The sequence below is a fragment of the Nyctereutes procyonoides genome, unplaced genomic scaffold (genome assembly GCF_905146905.1).
Source record: "Nyctereutes procyonoides isolate TBG_1078 unplaced genomic scaffold, NYPRO_anot_genome, whole genome shotgun sequence".
NCBI classification, from domain to species: domain Eukaryota; kingdom Metazoa; phylum Chordata; class Mammalia; order Carnivora; family Canidae; genus Nyctereutes; species Nyctereutes procyonoides.
In genome coordinates, this window is record NW_026575043.1 from 29,544,576 (window position 1) to 29,570,455 (window position 25,880).

The window sequence follows — 25,880 nt, forward strand, 5'->3', positions numbered from 1 at the left end:
GCAAGTTATAAAATTCGTCCTTATTAAGTGTAAATTTGTTGATACTCCTAGAAAGGCTTAAATGTTAAATGACTTGGAAGTACAAAGTCACTGGCAAAGCCAGGACCACAAGTCATTAACTTTGGTCTATATGCTAGGATACTCTCTTGTTTTTAAGTCCAGAGGAGACATTGTTTGATTGAATCTCATCTTACTTATTGAAGTTATGGAATAAGAAAATTAGTCATAGATGAGAGTCCATGTGTTGATGGAAGCATTTCATTTTTATGGATTTCCCAGGAACTGATAAAATTAAACCAACAAGAAACAAAAATACACCCAATAGCAGATGAGCTCAGGCAAAGCCATGATAACTCATCACCAGGTGGATTAGGAAATGCTAAGACTTTATTTGATTTTCCTTGGAGACTCTTAGGGTAGACTGCTGAAGCAATGTGGATTATAGATGAGTGGGGCTAAAGCATATAGGTCCACAGTAGCCTTTGGTTCCATTGACCCCTAATTCCTGGCTTTTGTAACCCATCTGGAACTATTACATTCCTTTGAATCCTTGACACTTACTTTAAAAATGCACGTAATACAATCTGCTTTGTAAAATAATGCTGAGCTATGAGTGCTGTTCTAATATCAAGAAAAAGATAAAATTTAAAGTTCCATACATTTCTGTACTGGTGGAATCATCCTATGTGGTTTCCAACAGGGAAAGAGAGAGATGTTTACTTCTTAAGAATAATGGTCACTCCTAAGGTATAGAGCCTGATTCTGTTGGTTTGAGATGATGACCCCATTGATTCATGGACATACGGCAACAGTGGAAAAAACAACTGTGAATAATGAAAGACACCTGATTCTTACTCCATGGCTTTGTGGAAGCTGGTAATATTGGAAGATTGGAAAACCAAAAAATGATTATTTTCTATTTCCTAAAAACAGGGCATTTTAATCCTATAAAGATAGGTAGTTGGAGAGAGAGAGAGATTGAGCTTATTCCAGGACTGTTCTGTTTCTGGGCTCCTATATGCCTTGCTCTTCTCTTCACACCTACAGCTATACGTTTTCATCACTTTTAGAATTTTCTTGGTATATAGGCAGAAAATGAGGGGAAAAGAAGTCAGGGAGCATCTGGACAATTTTGTTCCTTTTTATCAGTTCTTAAAAGAAAAAAAAAAGTTTAGTGTTTCACTATTTAAAGATGATAGATGAGCAGTTGTCTTTGGATACTAATCACCCAGAGCCCCGGCTGAATGTTATGGTCAAGACTGTTTTTTTTTTTTTTTTAAAGACAGATTTTTTTATTTTATTTATGATAGGCACACAATGAGAGAGAGAGAGAGAGAGAGAGAGAGGCAGAGACACAGGCAGAGGGAGAAGCAGGCTCCATGCGGCGGGAGCCCGACGTGGGATTCGATCCCGGGTCTCCAGGATCGCACCCTGGGCCAAAGGCAGGCGCCAAACCACTGCGCCACCCAGGGATCCCCTGGTCAAGACTATTTGCGAAATAATACATTATCTCTGTCTCCTTCACCCAACACAATTAATTTCTTGCTGTATAGTCATTTATGTGTTGTTGACCTATTTTAGGGATTTGTGAGCTCCCTGACATACGCAAAAAAGGCTTGTGGATATTTGCGCTTTTCTGAGAAGAGGATCTATAGCTTTCACCCCATACTAAAATAATAATAACAGTATTATTTTCAAAAATCAGTATCTCAAACTAAGTTGAGGGCCATTAGAAAATATACTTTGTACCCCTTTCTAGATTTTAGGCAACCAAATGTGGAGAACTTTCTTACTGGTATGAATTTCCCCTAGCACTTCGCAACTGTCCCTTTCATGAGCGCTGTTGTACGGATGAATTTTAGAATTGCATGAAGCTGGGCCTAATTCCTTGAACCCTGTTAGGGCACCCCATCAGGAATATGGGTTCCACATTGACCTCCTTCAAGCAAAAGAAATGTATTTAATAGAACACCACCCATTACCTAACCAATTTATTTAGTCTCCTTTCCCAATCAAACTTAAACCAACTCTGAGAAAAGTAGAACCGATTTAATCCATGGATTCAAATTCTCTTTAAATAATCCCTGTGAGAAAAGAAAGAAAGAAAATGCGTCTCCAAGTTATGAACAAGTGTAGGTACCTGCAGAGGCTAAATCATCCAGTTTAACTTTTTTACAGAAGTCCCTTCCTGTGGTGATTTCCAGTTATTAATTCAGAAAGGAAAAGGGTCTCTGTGAGCAAGTCAGCGTGGATGGAACTGGAGGGTATTAGGCTGAGTGAAATAAGTCAATCAGAGAAAGACAATCATCATATGGTTTCATTCATATGTGGAATATAAAAAATAGTGAAAGGGACTATAAGGGAAAGGAGGGAAACTGAGGGGAAAAATTGGAGAGGATGACAAACCATGAGAGACTGCTAACTCTGGGAAACAAACAGCTTTGCGGAAGGGGAGGTGGGTGGGGGTTGGGGTGACTGGATGATGGGCACTGAGGAGGGCACTTGATGGGATGAGCACTGGGTGTTATACTATATATTGGCAAATTGAATTTAAATAAAGTATTTAAAAATAAATAAAATTAAAATTTAAAAAAGATGTCACTCTTGTCCATAAAGAATAATCTAAATGAGAAATAAACACACAATATTGAGCAACTAACATGTCCTTAGTGGGAAAGAAAAAATAAAACCCACTGTGGTAGTATTGCTACATTGTTTGATTTCTCTGAGAATTGGGACCTGATGCAAACAGAATGAAATGGAGCATCAAGAGCACATTATCCAAAGGCCCCTCAAAATGCATCTCACCAACCACTAGATAAAATCATCCCTCTAGGTAGTATTTTAAAAAGTCACCAAGTGATATTAGCCAAGTAATTATCAAAGTATGATTACAATGTCACCAACCTCTTTTCATTAAAACATGAAATATTTTCTTTAATGCTAATTGCACTTTCAGTGTAGGGAGCAGTATATGTTTAGGTGGATTTCAATGGCTACAGAGAAAATGTCTACTATATAAAATGAGATTTAATATATCCAAAGCCATTAAGGAGATTACCATCAGTAATTAATCAGAGAGTGTGTATAAATAAAGAAAGTCAAGAGGATTTTTCTGTAGAAACACAAACACAAAATAGCTACCTTATGACTTCTGCCTTCTGGATTTGTGTGGGTTTGTTTTATTTTGTTGGGTTTTTTGTTTGTTTGTTTTTTTGGGGGGGTTGTATGTTTTGTTTTTAACAGTGTTCCTTTCCTTCTTTTTAAGCTGTGTTAGCCACTACTGGTCACTTTAGTGAGTCTAGGATCAGAGGGCAGGAGCCCAGAACAAGTTGTAAGAGTCCCCAACACTCTTGGCACCCCCAGACTCACTAGGCAGCTCCTGATTCCCCAGGGCCATTTTAATCCTCCCCAAAATGCTCCCACAGTTTCTGCAATTCCTTTGGCTTTCAGAGAGGCTGGACCTATAGTTCTCAATGTCTGTTGTACATCAGAATCAGTGAGGGAGCTTTAAAAAAAAAATACGGGAATTTGGGTACTGCTTCCAGAGTTTTCTGATTCACTCAGTCTGTGGTGGGACCTGGATTACATGGGTTCTGGCAGATGCTTGGGGGGCTCTTGTGTGCACAAGGGGCTGAAGATCACTTGTATAGATGTATCACCAGCCAAGCTTGACAGATCCCAAGAGTGAGAGTCCGGGAGGATCTTTAGGAATTGTAAGCACACCACACTTCAAATATGTAAAATGGCATTAAAATAGCCTGAGTTTACCCTTTTCATGTCTGAGATCTCCAAATCCAGCAAGAGCATAGGATTATTCAAAAACAGTCTCATTTAGAATTTGATTATCTAGCCCTCCAGGAAATGCTTGACCATATACAAACGGTCACAGGGTCTCAGGGTCTGATCCTGATAGATGTCCTCGTAAAGCACCTGTTGAAGCAAATTCTGCCACTGGCCCTTTAAATGGGATGGAGTTTTAATTTTCCAAAAGTCGTGGGCCAGTTGGAATGCCAGAAATGCACATTTGCTGCTTATGTTCCATTCGAGCCATCCATCTCCAGCATCACTATGCTGATCTTTTGATTGTGTGATTAGTGAGACCCAAGCCATCAGGGGTCGCCAGCAGCCCAGAGGCTGGCTAGAGGGAGTTGATGTCGCACAACCAGCCAACAATGAGAACTGGGTTGTTGGTACCCTCGCATGAGTCTGTCAAGGCTTGTTAAAAACTGGAACTGTGGTTGTAACTTGGAGAATGCTAAAACCTCACCTGGAAAGATGTTTCACGTTTCTCCCGAGTGGAGAGTCTAGATTTTTGTGTTTGATGATAAAGGAATAGCCAAAATGCCACGCAGCTTAACGCCAAGCATGCCAATGGGGGACTCTCTCCAAAAAGTGACATAAACCAGCGGGGTTAGGATCATCCTCTCAAGTGCATTCATCAGATCTATCTATAGCCCAGGCCAAATCAGGTACTGGCTGGCTGAAGGTCATGGGTTACACAGAGCTATGCAAATACTTTATTTTGGAGACAGCTGAATTACTCCCTGACCTGCCATGAGTGAGAGGGAGGGTCATCTTCACTGTTAGGCCTTCCTGCCCTTTCTAAAAATAGTAGGGCCTTTAACAAGAAGATATTTTAAGCCTCTCATATTCACTTGTCTCATGAGGAGAAGCTTATTTTGGCCACTCGCATGTGTCAGATGCGCCCAGAGCATAGTTAGGCTTTGGAGCACCCTCCTTGCTCCTCCACACCGCTCATATAAGAAACTGGCAAACAGAAAGGCCCTGGGATTACGAGCTGAGAGGCAGTGGGTAAACATAAACGAAGGGGAGATACTTTTCAGGAACGCTTTTAGGAATATGCTTCCGAAATCCTCCATTTCAGACATTGGCACATCAGTCCTCTGCTTTTCGGATCTGTTTTCCTAAAACCTGGCTGTGATGTCGCCCCAGAGACCTCAATGATCTTGCTGCTTTTAATAAATACTTATAGGAGCCACTGCCAGCCTGTGGATAGGGGAAACTCATGAGACACTGCCATCCAAAAGCTGAACGGCAAAAACAAAACCAAACAAAACCACAAATTCCAAAACAAAACCAAAAAAGAACCACCCCAACAATCCGTGCTCACAAGAAGACGCGCAGGAAAACACTGCGATGTACCTTTGATTGGGTGACGGGCTGTCTCAGTCCCCTGACCAGCAGGCACCAAGTCCTTTGTCTTATCCTCCTTTGGGAAACGAGTGCAAATCTTGGTTTTTCTGCACAACGGGGACCAAACAATTATGCTTGGGAGGAAGCCCAGACTCTAGAAGCAAGATGGAATTGGAACAGGTAAACCCTGTACCACAGTCCTGTCATTCCGGGTCGGTCGTGCGTGGTTCTCGTGTTTGCACCTCTAAGAAATTTCCATTTTTTCGCATCAAAAAATCCAGATATGAAGCCGAAGCTGCTTTCTTCGCCAACCTGAAGCTGTCTGACTTCAACATCATCGACACTCTCGGCGTCGGAGGCTTCGGGCGCGTGGAGCTGGTAGGTGATTCTGCTTTTCCTGCTCTCGGGAGCCCCTCTTCCTTTTGCATTTTTTAAGATGCCTCTACTCTCTCGTCATTAAGTGTTACTGTTCCTGAATCAGTACCGAACGCTTTCATGTCAGCACACCCGAGTGTGAAACAGGTACGGTGCGCCGTGTGTTACGGAGCCCGTAGACTGCCAATCAAATATAGACAATTTGATTTTTTAGAAAAACCTCTTCATTGTAAACGAAAGGTAAGCACATTAACAAGGAGCCATAAACCGCCTTTTGCTCTGCTTCCTTAGTTCTGAGCTGTGCTCACCCACGTAATCATGTACCCTACCTGCATGGAAATGTAAACAGAGAGAGGGAAATAAATGGGATATGTATATTTTTATATTATATGTAGATTCATACATACGTGTATATATATAATACATATTCCTGTATTTCATTTCCTTTATATATATTGACATTATCACTATTGTAATTACAGATTGAGCTCATGATTACGTTAGAGGATTTGGCTCAGAGCTACGGAAGTAGATAAATGAGTAAAAATCTCTATTTTATTAAAGATGTCTGATACTGCCTTAAAAATTTAACATAAATAATGTTGTAGTATTAATTCTGTAATTCAGCAAGCACCCAGTCATAGTAACTCTAGGTATTTTAAATATATGTATATAAACCATATTAGATCATATGGTTTGAATATTTCACACACACTTATCTACTCAGACACATACAGGTAAGTGTTAGGATGATGAGGACATTTTGGTGCAAGTTTCTTCATTTAACATATTGCATGAATGTGGTATCAAACAAATGCAAGCATAGCCTGCTGTGTCTTAGAAATACAAACATAAGAATTCGTATATCACAGTATAAACCAGAAAAAAAAATGTATTCTGGTAAGGGACTTGGCGTGTTCTGAGACTGTGTGGGTAGAAACCCTAGTTGAGAAGGCAGATTAATTTCCACCTCTCTGCTGAACATGGAGGAGCCCCTGATACCAGACACCAGTACAGTATGTTAGGAACTCCCTGTACAGTGTAGTAAACAGTTACTGTTGCCATCAGGTGACAAGAGAAATCCCCTTCCATAAAAGTAGATTGACCCAGCACTATGATATTTGTCCATTTGTGCTGCCGTGGGATTTCTGGCTTTGACAGGCGAGAAAAATGCCATTTACTTAAACATTAGACAAAATAATGGGACAAGGAAAACATTAGACAAAAAAACTTCAGGTCCTGATGAGTTTCATGGAATTGGCCCCCTGCTTCCATTAACACTGGTGGGAGACGCTGTAGTCTGGCTGCTTCTGACTTGACTTCTGACTTCATAGTGAGGATTCGTTGGCTGTTGAAATAGAAATCCAGGGCTGAGGAAAATCCGTTTCTCTGAGTTCTTCCAGTTAACATAGTCTTAGATTGCTTTTTCAAGAACTTTGATTCTGTGACAAAATCTAACTGTTCGTAGAGCTAGTGAAGATTTATTACTAGTGTTATCTTTGTACTGGGGTGTTGACGCGTATAAGCAGCTCAGAGGGTAAAGAGCTTTGCCAGGAAGAGCTTATTGTCTCATGTGTTCATTTACACACTTGCTTGTGTCTCAACCCCTTTCTCAAGGAAGCACTATAAAAGGCGGAACTCCCCCAGAGGTTGATTTTATGACTTGTAGTTTCTGAAATATTTTTTTAAAGACTGTGGTCAACAGAATTATTGTTTTGGTTGACTAAAATAATTTACTGTTACAAATTTGTGGACTCAAAAAAAATTTGTGGACTCCTGGGGGCCTGAGGATTTCACATCAGGGACCTGTATGTTTTCAGTATTTTATGAAATACAAGAGTTGACTTGGGATTTTTGAAATATTGAAAATTTGCTCATAGACACTAAAACCACTTCCAGCTGAACAATTAAATGCCACGCCGACAATGGAAAAGTTCTAGAGAGTTCCCTCAAAAATGTGTGAGGAGGCACAAACAACTAACCAGAAAATTAGGGAAGGTTCATTGTGGCCATATAAAATGTAAGGTGGTTTAAGGAGACAAAATACACGTGTGCATGTGTGTACACACATGTATTATCTCCATCCCAGGAGGAGTCAACAGTAGCTCAGCCTAAGTTTCCTCTCTTAGATGTTATATTTTATTCTTCTACACAGATGTTTATAGACTAATGAAAACCATAACCTCAGGAAATAATTGTAGTTGGGGTCCAGTTTGCAAAAAAAGTCAGATATACCATGAATGATAAATCCATGAAGGGCCATGAGGCACAACCAGTACATTAGAAAGTGATCGCATCATCTCGTGTAGCTTCACACTTCCAAAAAAAAAAAAAAAAACAAACAAAAAACACCTTATGAAAATCCGAATACCCAGACTGTCTTCCCTGTTCAGTGGCTAGATCACCAGCCGTTTAGGTGATGACCCTTACCTTCCGATCCATTGTCTCTAGTCCTTGCCAGTCACTCACCTCCTGGTAATGTTCATTATTGGGAATGAAAAATGTTCTCCTCTGTGACCGTTCCTTTCTTACATGTGCCCAGTGATGCCAGAACTGGGAGTCTGGCCTCAGCACTTTGTGATGACACATACCGTGGTCGTAGTGTATAGTGAGTGAACCCCCAGCAACAGTGGTACAGGGGGCAGTAGTCAGCTTCAGAGCAGCACCCACACCACTCATCTCAGGAGGGGGACCAGGAAGAGCTTGGTTCCATTGTGATTGTAGACTTGTCCTCACTCTCCTCTGAGAAAAGTGCGTGCAAGAGACTTTGGTCCACATTATAGCGTGGTACACTTGAGAGTCGTGCCTTCACATGGACTACTTTCACGTAGGTATAGACACAGCGCAGGACCAAGGGTACAGAATGGACACCTGAATCCACCAATGATGTTTGTTCCTCCAGAAAATAACACCAGGAAACCCACATGACGCCTTAATTTTATGATAATATTTAAATCCTTTTCCCAGGTATAGATAATAATCTTATAAATTCTTGAATTGGCTCTGAAGAATTAAATTTGAATGTTAAATTAAATTAAATTAAATTTGACCTCCATTTCCTGGTAGGACAGGGTTAGGAGTTTTGTCATCATTTGGTATACCGATTAGCTCTGTGTTATTTTGCGTGATGATATGCCAAGGCTTCTTAGCATGTCTTAATTTTTTATTATTTATGTCAGTCTAGATGAATTCAGATGCCAGAGGGTTTTGCGGGCAGGACAGTTGTCAAATAGTTCATTGCCAGCTTTTGGAGGGGAGAATGTGATCTTGGCACATAACAGAAACTTGAATAATTGTTCAGTGATGAGACCAGACGCTTGAAGAAATGGTCTTATATGAATGAGAATTCTGCTCTGAAGCTATTAATTCTATTTCATAAATGCTTTTAGCATAACTGATTTTAATGAGTTGATTATCAGACATGTCCTATTCACAACTATTACCTCCGGGAAGTCATCCGTACTGCTTTTTTCTGTTATTTGGCAGAAACCATATTTTCTGACCATTTTTTTTTCAATTTTGAAGAATGGGTTTTTTAATTTGTTCAGTGCTGCCTGTTTATCTTGCAGGAGACCATATTTCATTTATAATAACACTTTCAGCAAAAGAACTCAGTTGTGTGTTTTTTTTAATAGATGATTCATGCATTAAAGCAATAAGCACTGCTATAAGACACCTCGGTAATACAAGGTATGACTGCAAAATAAGGAGATTGATTTTATACTCACAGAACAAATTAGGCCCATTGCTCTATGGTCACATTCCTAATTTACTTTTCCTCTTGTCAGAGAAGTGCTTGCTTTTCAGAATAGATTTGCACCAATCACCCTTTTTAACCTAGCAACCCGGATGTGGTTGCTTTAGATATTAGATATTTAATTGTTTAATTCAGCAATCCAAGGCCTCCTATACCACCAGCACACCGTACTTGGATAACTATAGGGACAAAGATATGGAAGACATAATCTCTGTCTTCTTGGATTATATTCTCTCTATATGATTCATTATATATTTCTATAGCAAGCTGTCTGCTCGAACTTAGAAAGTCTAAAGTAAAACAGTCTCTGCCTCTAGGGATTCAGTTTCCCGGGAAAGACAGTCACGTAAACTGATAAATAATCCAGTGAGAACAGTGTGAGCAGCATATGCGCAGTGCATGGAAGAGCAAGACATCTTGGGGGAGGTTGCATCTCTAAGAGGAAGAGTTAGGGCATCTACGTAAAGGACTTGAGGCATCACGGTACGCTCCTGTCAAATGCAACAACTGTGGCGGGGGGAGGGTAGTGACAAACTGATATTAATCATGTTTTTAAATTAATGACACCACTTCCTTACTAAAATAATCAAGCCTTGCATCTGAACCTTGCTCTGTGACCTTCATATGGCTCCACATCCAGTAGATGATTTTACCTGTCTAGTTACCTGGGAGGGGGACACGGGACACTATCCGCTTTTACTAGAAGGAAATCAGGATTAATGCATAGAGCCTAAGACCATGCGGTCAGTAAAAGGGCAGTTGTTATTGCCTTGAACTACTGACTTTTTTTTTTTTTTTAAACTAGAAGCTTTCTCGTTCTGGCTTCTAACAATATTTAGATTCTTATCACACCCAACAACAGCCACCGTGATGAAATCGAACAGACGTCATCACATGTACATCTTTGTTTTAAAAAAATTCCTCTAGAATTGAAGAACCTTTAATAACCCAAATCTAGAATAGATGCTGTGATTATCCCCTATTCATATCGGCCTCTGTCGAGCTTTCAGAGGTTCTTCCTTCTTTGAATCTTTTGCTGCTCTTATTTCTGTGGTAAAATGTGGAGCACAAGAAAAAGAAAAAAAGTCATTATAATGTCGTGGCTGAAAGAGCTCTGGAGTCAGACCTTCTGGGTTCTGATCCTCCCCTCTGGGCATGCTCACTCACTTGCTCAGAGGTCCCTGACCACTGGGCCTCAGTTTCTCCTTCTCCAGCTTGAGGATAATAGTAGGACATGAGCCTCACAAGGTTACAAAGATTAAATGAGTGAAAGCCCCTAATGAGAGCATCACACCATAGGTCAGTAAGTGTTGTGATGCTATTATTACTAAAATATGATAGATAAGCTAATGATAACTTATCTATTATCCCCAACTCTACCCACAGAAAAGGAAGGGAATGGAATAATTTTACTCTTTTTCTCCTCCCTTGCTCTGCTGAGTACCCAGGTAGAAACATTTCTCCATTGTAAGAAAGAGACTGAGGTCTTCAGATGACCTCAGTGACGGCTTCTGTTAAATCCCCACAAAGCACTGAAGCTCCTTCCCTTAGGACACCTGGCGTGAGTGGAGGTGGGAAACCATTCCCAATCTTCCTCCCGCTGAGCCTTGTATACCTGAGGTCACCTGCTCGTATTTACCCATTTCTCTTCTCTGTTATCAAGCCCCACCTCTTCATCTCTCAATAGGAAACAGTTTCTGCTGAATCCTACCCGGTTCCTCCCCAGCCTTCTTAAACCCTGGAACCCCAATGGGGCTCCATGAGGATCTGGCTCTTGCCAAGTGAACCATATAGGCCCCCTGTGCTCCAGCCCCACGAGAGGACAGTGCAGGAGAGGGCAGGGTGGCAGCGAGTCGCAAGGACCCACCCCACCCGGGTCTTAGGGCCATAGTGGACCTAGAGCCCCAGTGTGGCATTTTGTCCAGCTACTTGGCACCCGGAGTCACATGCAGGGGGGCCTGGAGGGCTGTGTCCACCTAGAAAACGAAAGGTCATCAAGGAAGATAGTAGGTGCTAAATCCATGGTTTGCTCAGCAGAGTTTTGTTTCATCGTTACGAAAGGCGAACAGCTTAACTGCAAAGGGAAACCCCACCATGTAAGATGAAAACATTTGAGAGCTTCTTCACTGGCAGGCCACGGGGCAGTGAAACAGAATAGCTGTGGTCTGGCGGGGCACCACTGCCACGTGTACCCCCAGGGACGCACTGCAGAGGACACCTGCCATAAGGGCCTCACTCACCCGGCCGAGCCAGGGCTCCGCACTCCTTGGAAACTCAGAAGTTCGTCTGGGTCAAACCCAGCCTTTTCCCTGGTCATTCTTCATTTTAGGAAAAATCTTCAAAAGAGTATAAGCTGACACAAATGATTTATTGTCACAAAGAGCATTGACTTCTAAGGATGTTGCTCAGATGGCCAATGACAATCCAGTTCAATAGGCCCTAGAGGAGCCTAACAGGTGCGGTCACGACCTATCCTGCACCTCTTAAGATTGGCTTTGCTCCTTGTAACGTGTACTGAGAAATCATCTCTACTTTGACATTAGGCTAATAAACATGTATTAATTCATCTTGTTACTGTAGACTATAATTTATTCAATACACACTACAGATCGTTACTTGCTTATGCATCTTTTGAAGTTACCAATTTTATATACTATCTACAGAAAAGGATATTTCTCATTAAAAGTATTGTACATCAGTGTCGTAAGGTAAAATGTTCTTTGCTCCTCCAAAACCATGTGTTATTCTAGAAAGATTGGTGTAAATCTGGAAGGCACTAAACATGTCTTTCCAAGGGTTACGATGGGGGCGATAAAAGAGTATATCCAAAAAGTCAACATTTTGGTCCCTCTTATGTTTTCTGGGACAATTTATGGGCACATCACATTCAGCAAAAAGTTAGCAATTATAAAATCCCTCAATATATTTTTTGTGGGATCAGAAAGAGCAGAGGTGATTCCTGCCCTTAAGGAATTTCTGCCTCCCTGTAAATAAGAAAATAAGACTAACACACATGACAAAGAGCAAATGAAATCCTTTAGTGTTGTATTGACTTCTAAAATATGCAGACAGGTTCATCTTTCAGAAAGAGGGAGACCATTTGGAGCTGATTGGGTCGCAGAGGCCCCAAGGCGGCCCGGGAATCACGCCAAGGTCCTAAGGAATAGGTTGGGATGTAAGTGAACAGCTGGGAAAGGCCATTCCAGGCAGAGGTTACAACCCAGAGGGCCACATGTCTTCACAGGCCGCCGGAGCAAGTGGCCCACCGCCCAGGGGTGGTGTGGAGGAGCAGGGGGAAATGCCCTCAGCCCCCATCAGCCGGGGGTATCTCTGTTCTATTCCTGGAGGAGGTCAGACAGGAAGGCCTTAGGCATCTGGGGGCATCAGATCAGGTGATGAAAGCATAAAACGTGGACTCTGCTCTCAACTTCCACCTGTGCAATAAAAGAATACACCATAAGGTGACGGGACAGGCTATTTTTAAGAGGGGGAGCTGCTCCCCAAAATAAACATCATAATTTCGCTTCTGAATAAAGTAGTTTACTTTGGGCCAAGATGTAGTCCACGTCCCTGAAAATTTCATGTAAACACTTTTTTTTTTATTCATCTAAATGCTTTAAAGGGAGCTCTCATTCACAGGAAGGGAAATATGTTAGTAATGTTGAAAATAGCCATGGTCTTACACCATTTCGTCTTATCTTGTTTTGTGGGGGAACAATATGAGGAAGGCATTCTGTAAGTGCCAGGGTGGCTCAGCAACTGTATACGTGTGATTTATTGCAAATTCATGCTGTGTCCCTCATCTTAATATCCCCGCTTGCCCCTGACCCATAGGGCAGGTTAGCTTGAATATGGAGCTCTGAGATCAGGAGCTTCCAAGGGCCGGGTGGCTTGGCTCTGAGCCCCCTACACCAGCCAGCTGCCTTGCAAGTTCCCAGCAAGAGCAGAGAGAGACCATCAGCCCCCAAAAAGAATCAAATAAACTCAACCAGGGGGAGCCACTGCGTGGCCATGGCCCGTCCCTGATTCCACATGGACAGAGCAGCTTAAATGTTTAATGTGACTGTTCAGCATGAGCAAAAAATACTGAATACTGGAACTGGCTCAACAGAGTTTGAAGTACATTTGTACTTCTACTAAAACTTATGAAAATTTTGAAATACAAAACCAGGGAAGCACAAGCTATTTAATATCAGGGTAAAGTTTCAGTACAACACATATCAAGACATTAAGAACCATAATAAGCCATTTGATTAAAATTCTTCCCGTATGTAACAGAAACACCCCCAAAGGTCTTTACGCCTTATGTCCCAAAAGCGTGACGGGAACACACACACTTTCATGAGTTAACCCGATCACATTTCAGGGAGCTGAATTTTGCAACAGAGGAGTCTCTGTTTCATTTCAACTCACTGCAAACCTTCGGAGAGTCAGTAAATGAAAGAAACAGAAGCATCAACATAGGAGTCAACTCCACCTATGTCAAATTTTAGTTTAGAAGTGTGCTTTAAGTATTAGAATAAGTAGAATTATGGGAAATATTTTAGTGATTTAGAAATATGTAAGCAAGTTTGACAACTGCGTGTAGTATTTATGCATATGAATGAGATTGGGCATAGAAATCAAGTATCGGTTGGGACAAGAAAATATTTGATGATTTGATAATAAGGGAAAGTAATTTTTTTTTCCTATCCCCCCCCCCAACCTCCCCTTGGCAACCTCCAGTTCATTCTATTTAAGAGGCTGGGTTTTTTTGTTATTTGTTTTGATTTTTTGGATTCCAAATAAAAGTCCATAATATGGAATTTATCTTTCTCTGTCAGACTTATCTCACTTAGCATAACATCCTGTAGGTCCATCCATGTTGTAGAAAATGGCACGATCTCATCCTTTTTTATCAGTCATGAAAAAAAGACTAATATATTCCTCTGTGTGTGTACATACACATATACACACAACCACATCCTCTTTATCCATTCATCTACCAATGAACACAGGTTTCTTTCATATCTTGGCTATTAATAATGCTGCAGTAAACACAGAAGTGCATATATCTTTTTGAATTAGTGTTTTTATTTACTCTGGGTAAATAAAAGTAGAACTACTGAATCATATGATATTTCTAATATTATGAGGAAGCTCCATACTGTTTCCCACAGTGACTGTACCAATGTATATTCCTGTCAACAGTGCGTAAGAGTTCCTTTTTTTCTACATCCTAATTAAGTTATTGTTCTGGTGTTTTGATTTTAGCCATTCTGACGGGTGTGAGGTGTTTAATAGGACACTGTTGTTTGGTACTTTGATTAGTGATTTCAAACATCTTGTCGTGTGTCTATTGGCTGTTGTGGGTCTTCTCTGAAAAATGTTTGACTCCTCTACCTATTTTTTAATTGGATTGTCCAGTTTTTGACGTTGAGTTGTAGAAGTTCTTTATGTATTTTAGATAGTAACCTTTTATCAGATGTGCCATTTGCAAGTATCTTCTCCCATTTAGTACATTACTTTTTGTTTTGTGGATGGGCTCCTTTGTTGTACAAAAGCTGTTCCTTTTGGTGTGGTCCCAATTGTTTATTTTTTATTGTTTCCCTTGCCTTAGGAGACATAGCTAAATAAATATTGTTTAGGATGATGTCAAAGAGCTTACTGTCTATGTTTTCTTTTAGGAGCTTTATGGCTCAGGTCTCACATTTAGGTCTTGAATCCATTATGAGTTTATTTTTGTGTATGATGTAAGAAAATGATCCACTTTCATGCTTTTACATGTGGCTGTCAGGTTTTTCCAACACCATTTGTTGAAGAGATGGTCATTTCCCCACTGTATACTCTAGCCTCCTTTGTGATAAATTTACCATAAATTCTGTTCCATTGATCTAGGTGTCTTTTTGTGTCAGTGATGAAGGAAAATGAAGTTTATCATATCAATTTTAGTAATCACTACAAAGGGAAATAAGGTTTATTTTACACAGATACTATATGGAAGAGAAATGATATATTTAAATTGTACATTTCCAAAATGTAAACCATTTTGATTCAATATAGGTAGCCTTTTGAGTCAAAATGAATCAGTGCTAATTCCTTAATAAGAGAATCACAAGTATTCTTTGATTTGCAAGTGACTTCTATAAAACAGCCCAACCATTTGTTCATTTTGTACTTAAAAATAGAAATGTATGACGTTCTTTTCCTGATCCTCCTCCAAACTAAAAGTTAAATGTCTTTTTTGAAAACTTTCTCCTCTATGAAAATAGTCTTACTTGGCGTCTGATCAGTTTGAATTTAATAATATAGACATTTCCTGCTACAGAACTGAATTTTAAGTCTGAAGGCAAGTTACAAAGCAAACGGAACTGGCATTTTTGACCAGGGGTTGAGGTGAACACGGGGAGGAAAACAAAGATAGGAAAAAAGAGACCTTCTCGTGATCGTCACTTGTGCAAATGAGAGAGGAAAACGCAGATAAAATAAGCTATTTTTTTCTATGCTCCTCTGATCTGAATGGTACACACGAGCATTTACGTATATATATAAACCACTTAGTGTTCATCTATGAAATAAGTTTTACACGTAAAATCCTTACCATAAAATTGTGTAATGGTGCCATGCCTCTATTCCTCCTGTCTGAAAAGCTTTTAAACTCTGGCATCTGTTTAAACTCATCATCCATCCTTTGGATTCTCTGCGTCAGCTGGATCTGTGTCACACGGGCTGTGACAAGTCCCTCATGCTCTCCTCCCTTGTGCGTCCTTTGGAACAAACCAGATGCCATGATTCATTCTTAAGTTTTGGACACTGACTAAGGAAAAGAGAACGTCTGATGTTATCAGGCAGTTCAGAGAGAAAGATGAGGGGTAAGACCGTATGAGCAACTAGTGAGAAAAGAAGTTTTAAGCACAGGGGATTTTTCTATCATGACCGTAGTAGTGTTTGCCAGAAATTGTACTACTATTACACAGAGAAAAATAATTCTCATAGAAGGATTAGCATTTTTTTTTTTTGGTTAGGAAACACTGAGGAATACAATCCAATGTTAATGTATAGAATACAAGTTTTCTATGCACTTAAAACTTTTTGCTTCCTTTTTCTCCTGAATATATGAGCTCATGAGTTTGTCATGTCCAAGAAGTTATTTGAGTCACAGTGATAACATTGGTTTTCCCTCCTCTTTGAAAGAAAATCTTCTTAAATTCAGACAAATTTTCCTGTTCTTTTGTTTCCCTTAATTGGTTGGGACAACTAATTAAAACAGATTTAATTATGAATTTTAAGAGTAAGATACTGTTTACAAGTACCCACTTTATTTTCTTTTAAGATTTTATTTATCCATGAGAGACACAGCGAGACAGGCAGAAACACACACAGGCAGAAGGAGAAGCAGGCTCCCTGCGGGAGCCCGATAGTGGGACTAGATCCCAGGACCTCGGGATCACAACCTGAGCCAAAGGCAGGTGCTCAACCACTAAGCCACCCAGGTGCCCCAATGGTTGAGATCTAAACACAAGTAGGCACATGTCAGAGCGCCCACTTGCACATTAGGGGTGCCCTCCCCTGCACATTAGGGGGTGGGGGTTACTCTGCAAAGGAAGACAGCTGGGAGCATACGACCCAGCCAGGCTAGGAAGGATTCCTGAGGAAGGAGAAGAGAGACACACATTCTTTCCTCCTCTCTCGCTTGCCTGTTTCCACACAACACGTAACTCCTATCTCTAGCTGACCCTACTACAAAATCATCATCATTATCTCAAGTTCACAGGAGCAGACTTAAGGTACTTTGTTTGACCAACTGGAAAAATAAAAAACAAATTTCATTGCACTGTGAAATTTTCCATGGATCAGTTTCGTGAAAACACTTTCATAATAAAGCCTAAGAGCTTAGACCTAGTAAATACAAGTTGCTGTAACTTACCTTGAGAGTTTTTGTTGAACAAAAGAATATGGCAAGTCCTTTAAGAAGATGAATAGTGTGGTTCAGTCCAAACTTGAATACGTTGCTATGCCATATACAACTTCTCAAGGTCTTTGCATTCATGGATTTCTAACAGAGTTGTTCCCATTGAACTGGAATCCTTTGAGAGAGCCAGACATTAATACATAGGTAGCACAATGTAAGGGAGACTTTAAAATTTATTTTCCATGAGCATCATTGTATTGTCTCTTCATAAAAGGGATATATGCTAACTGTGCAAAAGTTAAGCAATTCAAAAAAACAAAAAGAAGTAGGACTAAAAATTTCCCTAAGGGAAAACCATTATTAACATATGGCGGGGCAGCCTGGGTGGCTCAGCAGGTTAGAGCCGCCTTCAGCCCAGGGCCTGATCCTGGAGTCCTGGGATCGAGTCCCATGTCAGGCGCCCTGCATGGAGCCTGCTTCTCCCTCTGCCTGTGTCTCTGCCTCTCTCTCTCTCTGTGTCTCTCATGAATAAATAAGTAAAATCTTAAAAAAAAATTGGGAAATACATTTCTAATGGTCTCTTCCTAGATTTATTTTACATATAGATATACACATACACACATGTACATACAAATACTATTAATGGGATCATAAAATGTATGCCGGCCTGTATCCTGTATCTTTATATGTATATTATATATATTATAGATATAAACTGTGTTTATGTATATAATTAATATATAATAAATATGAATTACATATAAATTAATTGGGGGCTATGTTTTTCCATAAAAATGAAGACTTAGAATTACACTTAAGTTTTTTGGGGGATCCCTGGGTGGCTCAGTGGTTCAGCACCTGCCTTTGGCCCAGGGTGTGATCCTGGAGTCCCGGGTTCGAGTCCACGTCGGGCTCCCAGCATGGAGCCTGCCACTCCCTCCTCCTGTGTCTCTGCCTCTCTCTCTCTATGTCTATCATTCATTCATTCATTCATAAATAAATAAATAAATCTTAAAAAAAGAATTACACTTAAGTTTTTAATTACAGTTAGTTAACACACAGTGTAATGTTAGTTTTAGATGTAAAATATAGTGATTCAACACTTCCATATGTCACTGGGTGCTCATCACGACAGGTGCATTTCTTTATCCTCCCCATCCCCTATTTCTGCCATCACCCCACCCACTTCCTCTCTGGTGACCATCAGTTCTCTATACTTGAGTCTGTTTCTTGCTTGGTCTCTCTCTCACTTTTTTCCCCTTTGCTAGGTCATCGTTTAAGCCCTTATTTTTCCAAGCTTCTCTGCATGGACATTCAGATTGTTTCTGATGGCAAAATTTGGAAACATTCGGAGAGTTGGACATGGTTTATCAGGAGAAAAATTTTCAGAGAACTAACTTCAGCACAAGAGACCATGTTTGTTGAATTACCTCCACCAGTAGTCCTCAGGCTCCCTGACTTCCTGGTTAAGAGCCCAGATCCTGGGAGTCTTGTGTCATTCTAGCTTAAAATGGAAGTGGAGATTCTAAGGGCTATACTCTAAGGAACTAGACAGGTCTCTACAGAAGGCAACTGTTCCAGACAGTGGGACTGTCTGCACTCGAGCAAAGACAAAACAGAAAGCCTCTGCAGATGAGCTATTTGGCTCTGGAAACTCCTTATAATTAATACTTACCAAATTGGCAACTAATAAGGCTGACTCAGAGTAATTTCCATAGTTTTTATATACCTCTTTGGGAGCAGCCACCTGCCACCTACCAGCTGTTAGCACCATCTTCCTCCTCCCACATCTACCCTTTGAATTCCACAAGAAGAAGCCATCACTCAGGTACCCATGATCCCTGAGAATCCACTGAGGTCCCTAGGAAATGGGACAGCAAGGCTCTGGAAGGTGCAGCATTGGTGAAGCTTCACTGTAATAGTGTACGCTTCAGCTTTTCTCACAGAGGCTCTCCGACTTAGCTCGTTACATTCAACCCTCATTTGTAAAGCATCAGTCACTGTGCTGGCAGTTTGTTTTATATTCAGCTGAAGGGAAGCAGCATATACTAGAAATAACTTGGGCCAACAAGACTTAAGGATGAACCTGGTTCTCCACTTGACAGCTCTGTGGCTTTGGGCAAGATATGGCCCTCTCTGGTAGTCCTCTGTTAGCTGCTCTGAAAACTGAGGATGACCGTAGTACCTCAAAGTGTTGCCTAGAAGATTAAGGGAGAAAACTCGCTTATTACACAGTTCCCAACATTTAAAAAATTTTTTTAAACATTTTATTTATTCATAGAGACACAGAGGCAGAGACACAGGCAGAGGGAGAAGCAGGCTCCATGCAGGGAGCCTGATGTGGGACTCGATCCCGGGACTCCAGGATCACGCCCTGGACTGAAGGCGGAGCTTAACCGCTGAGCCACCCGGGCTGCCCAGTTCCCAACACTTAATACGAGCTTTATTAATGTTAGCTATTATTGTCAGTGGTGTGAAGTCTTAGAAAAAACACAACAAATGGCAAGTCCTTTAAGAAGATGAATAGTGTGGTTCAGTCCAAACTTGACTACATTGTTATGCCAAATACAACTTCTCAAGGTCCTCCTACCCCTAAGAGTTGATGTCAGGACTAAAAATAATGTACATGGATGCACCTAGCATGAGATGTATTCCACAGAGGTCAAGTCCCTTTTCTCTCCGATGTCCCCAAGAGCTTCGTTTATTTCCCTGCATAGATTCTCCCTAATAGACAGTTCAAAACTATTGAAGAACTAGCAAAGGATGTCAAGGATTTACCTAATATCCTAACTACAGTGAAATAAACATCTGGGTATGGGTAGAACAGTGATGAGCTGGTTATAACAGCAATAGCCAATATATATGGAATTGGGGTATGTGTTCATTGGAAGAGAACTCAGAACTCAAACATAGCATTGCTTAGGAGATGGACTTGGTCTTGAAAAATGATTGACCCCAAGAGCTTGTTGGCAGCCAACTAGACATTGTCCTAGAGGTGATTTTATTAATCTAGTAGGCTCTGTGGTTGGAAATGTCACATTTTAGTCATCGAGGAAACGGCTGGGTTAAGAAAACATCTTGTAAAAATACAAATGAAAACTGGAGGCTGAAGTACATAGGTATGTGGCTGTGTGTGTTGCCTGTGCGCTGTTGACACGTAGAAATAGTTTCTGCCCTTCCGTGTGTAATTAGGGCACTTTGAGACAAAGGAACAAGACCAAACACTACAGGCTTTTCCTTGTAGTTTCCCTTGTTTTTCTCCTGTTTGGTGAAGAGATACACAGTGTGGAGCTGAGACACCAGCTCTGCTGTGGCTTGGCCGGTGATGAATCGTCATGGTTGGCTGCATTCTTTCTTAGATTTGCAGTCAACAGTACTTAATATGCATTTACTCTGTGTCAGGGACTTTGGATAAGAAGATCCCCCATTGCAGGTTGCTGATAGGCCAGTGAGAGGAGACAGGAACTACACAAGTCATGAAAAATATGGAGTTCATTGGCTGGTGATAAGAGCTATAGTGAGCGATCGAGCAGGGAGGGGAGAAGAGGGTGGTTACTCTTGCATGGAGGCTGGTGTGAGGACACACTCTTTAGGAAACATTTGAGCAGGGAACTGAGAGGGTGACTTCTGTGAATATGTGTGGGGAAATCTTTGGTCAGAAAAGCAAGAGCACATAGACCAAGGAATATCCCAGGTGCATTCCAGGAACAGCAAGGGGCCAGGGTGACCCCAGCAGAGTGGGTTAGGGGGTAGCTGGGGTCCAAATGGTGTAGGACCTCGTGGCCTCTGTGACAACTTTGTCTTTACTGTGGGTGAGATGGGAAGCCACTGGAGTGTTTCAGGCAGAGGATTGAGGATCTGGCTTCATTTAGCAGACACCTGATGTATGCTATCTCGTCGAGTCGGCTGGCTGGGGTGGGCCTGCAGCAGAGAGACCACTGGTGATCTCCCACTTCTGGCACTTTCTCGCTTACAGTCACAATAACTCCATACAGTGTTATCTTCAGTAAGAAATGAGACTCAGAGCAGAGAAGCAGCTAAGCAGAGTCAGGGTTCCGGTTCAGACCCGTGACCCCCAAAGGCAGAGCTCTTTGCTCCCATCCTGTGTACAACGCACGTCACCATCATGGTGAAGATGAATGGCTAATTTTTCCATTAGGGGTGTAAACTACACCAGGGCCTGAAGTCATCACACAGAGGCTCCAAAGAGAAAATGATTTCTCTGAGGTTTAGTACTCTGAACACAGCTCCTTTTTCATGCTGCCCCTCCAGATTTCTTTTACAAGTGGGTGTTCATGTTTTGTGTTTTACTGTGAACTACAACTGAGTTCATTTGAATCACACTAATCTGTCAGCTGAAAGAGTTTCACAGACGAGTGGAGGGCCCTTGGCTGCCTAAGGCCTATTGGAATATGCATGCTTCTCTCTACCCCATCACACCTATAGACGGGGCCCATTTCTGTGAAGTGTCCTTGTGGTCTCCACGCGCCACGTGAATGTCCTCTTGGGCCCAATTCAGTCTATACACGTGTGCATGAACAGGACACCAGAATTTCGCTGCCCTGCAGATGAAGCAGTAAACAATTCACAACTCTGGGTGACAGTGATACTTGGGCTGAACAGCAGAAACAGCTTGTTGTGCCGTTTCCCCAAGGCTTTCATTAGTTCCAAATAATGCAGGCTGGAACATTCTGTTCATCACTCAATGGCACTGGAGAACTTTTATATTACCATTAAGTGATGAGCCACATCATCAAGATCTCTTAATTTCCTTGCAAGTCACCTTGTGGAGGGGCACCTGGGGGTCTCAGTTGGTTAAGCATCTGGCTCTTGGTTTCGGCTCAGGTGATGATCTCAGGGTGGTGAGATCAAGCTCTGTGTCTGGCTCCTCATCTCCTCCTCCCTCTGCTAACCCCCCCCCCATTGCTTGTCCTCTCTCTAATAAAAATCAAATCTTTTAAAAAAAATTGTTTATAAAACAGTGAACCACAGACCCATGGCCTGAGGAATGGCATTCAAAGAACCCGAGGCACTGGGAGCCGTGTGGGGCTGCACCAGTGGCGTGGAGGCAGCAGGGACATCCCAGCTGAGCTTCCCAGTTAGTACAACTAAGCGGTCAGATTTGAAGTCGGACAAGATTAAAGCCATCATGCATATTTGAGAAGAAAGTTTTCAAAATCTCTTGAAAAAAATCTTGTTAAAATATTTATATCTAGATAGATATGTATCTGTATACATATTATATGTACTATATATATACTATATATAAAAATTTTATAATTATATAAAATAATTATATTTTAATAATTATATATAAAATTTTTTAGAGGAAGGGCAAGACTAGGAGATACAGAGAGAAGAACCAACAGTACCCACTTCTGCAGTCTCAGCAGACAGTCCTGTGTTCCTGAATTTTACACCTGTGGGAATGTCTGCGGGCTCAGACCACGGAGGAAGAGTGTAAAGGTCCAGAGGGTCCTTCCCTCACCACACTCACTTGAAGGGAAATTGGAAAATTACATTTCTATGCTTTTTGGATGGCAGGGGAGAAACTACCAAATATGCTCAAACACATTGTGTGCTATGAAGTGACGTAACACAGCGAGAATCCCATGCACCTGCCCTCTTCCAAGCCCAGTGGGCACAGAACTCACTGAGAATCTAGTTCAGTGGATCTGGCCCCGTGGAAGAAGAGTGGACAATAGTTGTGGATCTGGATTTATACCCGGCTCCGGCAAGGATGTGCCCTGGGAGTCAGGGGGCACTGGGGGATCCCTGGTGTACTCCGAGCCCAGGGCAATTTGAGGATAAGAAATCACCCTGTTATATTAACACTATGGGCTGTTTCTCACTTATTCTCTTTTCTCACTTATTCTTTTCAGGTCCAGTTGAAAAGTGAAGAATCCAAAACCTTTGCTATGAAGATTCTCAAGAAACGCCACATCGTGGACACAAGACAGCAGGAGCACATCCGCTCCGAGAAGCAGATCATGCAGGGAGCGCATTCCGACTTCATAGTGAGGTAAAGGCCTGGCCTGGGGCTGACTTTCCCACTCCGGGTGGGTGGCAGGTCAGCCACAAAACCCACTGCCTCCCATGTTCCCCGTTACACATCTCATTCAACCAGGAAACAGATTTTTAAATCTGATTTTAGGAAAGTTTTGTTAGACTTAAACTTCGGGGCGGGGGGGATGTTTTTGTATTATTATTATTATTTTTTAAGAGAATCAGATTCTATGAAAAACACATGGTTTTCCCAAAGATCTTTCCATTTCTAACATCCCATGCTGATGCTCTCTGTGACCCTATATAGACTTCTTTTGCAGCTTGAAGGACAAAATACAAAAATTAGATTATTTGAATACTAATATGTACATTTTTAAATTTTTTTTAATTTTTTTAATTTATTTATGATAGTCACAGAGAGAGAGAGAGGCAGAGACACAGGCAGAGGGAGAAGCAGGCTCCATGCACCGGAAGCCCGATGTGGGACTCGATCCCGGGTCTCCAGGATCGCGCCCTGGGCCAAAGGCAGGCGCCAAACCACTGCGCCACCCAGGGATCCCCATTTTTAAAATTTTGAAGATTAAAAAAATGAAATGACTATTCCATCTCTATATTGTGAGAACATTAATAAGAAGATAATGAGGAATTTTCATAAACAAAACAAAGCCTGTTCTAGTTAATTTGTCAGTGGCACTTAAAAACAGGGCACAAGGGGATCCCTGGGTGGCACAGTGGTTTAGCGCCTGCCTTTGGCCCAGGGCACGATCCTGGAGACCCGGGATCGAATCCCACGTCGGGCTCCCGGTGCATGGAGCCTGCTTCTCCCTCTGCCTATGTCTTTGCCTCTCTCTCTCTCTCTCTCTCTGTGTGTGACTATCATAAATAAATAAAATTTAAAAAATAAAAAATAAATAAATAAAATAAAAACATGGCACAAGGTGAACTTAGGTGAACGGCACGAAAATTTCATTCATGTCTGCATTTGTAAAGTGTACCTATTTTATAACCATGTATACTGCATGTTTATGACCACTAAATAGGGCTGAAGAATCCATGTGTTAAAAATCAGCTAAACTGAGACAGGAGGAGCCCCAAGAAGCCATCTTGGTCCATAATCATTTGGATTAATCCATTCATTGCCAAGGACAGCCCAGCCCCCACCCTATACACATCTTGGTCAGGAGCTTGTTGCCTCCTATTCCCTATTTGCAAACAGACCTTTCTCCTTTTAATGACATTTCAAGCTTAGAAAACCAAGCATAAGACTGTAATCTGAGCACCTAAAATACATTCTTTTCAAAGACAACCACGTTTCTAACCTTTGTTTTCTTGTTTGCAATCCACAGATTGTACAGAACGTTTAAGGACAGCAAATATTTGTACATGTTGATGGAAGTGTGCCTAGGTGGAGAGCTCTGGACCATTCTCAGGGATCGGTAGGAGTTTTAAGAAATTTCTATCATTTCATTAAAAATGTAGTTGACTGTGCTAGTAAGAAGAGTCAATTTTAAAGTCTAAAAATCATATTTATATGTTACATATTTATATTTATAAATATATATAAATATATATTTATATATATCAGAATATATATATTTTATATTTATAAATATATATAAATATATATTTATATATATCAGAATATATATATTTTCAGAAAGTCTAAAAATCATATTTATATGTTACATATTTATATTTATACATATATATATTTCAGAAAATAAGTAAATATGGGATACAACTCATTGTACACATATGCCTTAGTAAACATGAAGCTCGCTCTGTTTCAGATTTGTAACCAATGATAAAGGCTTAGTCCAGCGTGGAAATGGGACCTAGCAAGATATATAACCAGGTCATCTTTTTAACTTGAATCCCAGAGTCAGTTGCCTAGAAGTCAATTTGTTGCTGTGACACGAAGGGAATAATGTTATAGCTGCTATTGGGATTAATGATCAGTTTAATTGCCTTTCCGGACACTGAGAATTTTTTCCCCCGATTTACTTTTTCTCCAGCTTTACATTGCTCTTTGGTTTCAAAATTAGCAAGTCAGCCATCTTTTTCAGGCTTCTGCTGATCTCAGAAAAACAATGAATCTCCTTATAAGCAGTATTCCGTGTAAACAATCTAATTCAGATTTACTTATGTTTGCCCTTTCAGGGCAAGTAAAGTTGGTCTAATCAGAGCTTGTTTCTCTTATTAATACAGCTAGCAAACTAGAAATGGAGTCTATAAAATGCCCTAGGAGATCATTACCAATCCTAAATGTGTACTTAAAAAAAAATAAAAGGCAATTTTCTTTCCCTGTGAATGATCATTTTCTAGAAGGCATCCTTCTCCCTCTGAACACCTTTTGACATATTAGTTTTTCTTATTTGTTAGTCTCACTCATGTCCTCCTTCAGAAACTCTGTTACAGACTGCCCTGTTGTTCCCAGACAGCCTTCCTGGTTTTTTGACAACCTGTTAGTCTTAGATATCCCAGAATAGAACCGGTGGCTCTTTAGATGGGATAACTTATGAAGTCTCATCCCTCCTAGTGTTCTCATGGTAACTCCATGTCTTTGGAAACATTGACATTTTTCAGGTCTTAGCCCTGTTTCCTTCCTTGTGTATGTCAAGTGGATTTCTTTTTACTTATTCTGTCCTGATGACATTGCTGTTGTGTTTCACTCCTTAAATTTGAGGTCAACAA

General features: G+C 40.9%; 1 protein-coding gene across 5 annotated transcripts in view; it reads left to right on the forward strand.

Moving 5' to 3' along the window:
• The window catches only part of PRKG1 (protein kinase cGMP-dependent 1), a 1,197,536-nt gene that overhangs the window by 1,138,262 nt on the left and 33,394 nt on the right, over window positions 1-25,880 (forward strand). For all 5 annotated transcript variants that reach the window (XM_055322712.1, XM_055322713.1, XM_055322711.1 and 2 more), the window contains 3 exons: window positions 5,439-5,535; window positions 23,063-23,202; window positions 24,533-24,622. In XM_055322712.1, coding sequence (XP_055178687.1) covers window positions 5,439-5,535; window positions 23,063-23,202; window positions 24,533-24,622 — 327 coding nt within the window. The remainder of the gene's footprint in view (window positions 1-5,438; window positions 5,536-23,062; window positions 23,203-24,532; window positions 24,623-25,880) is intronic.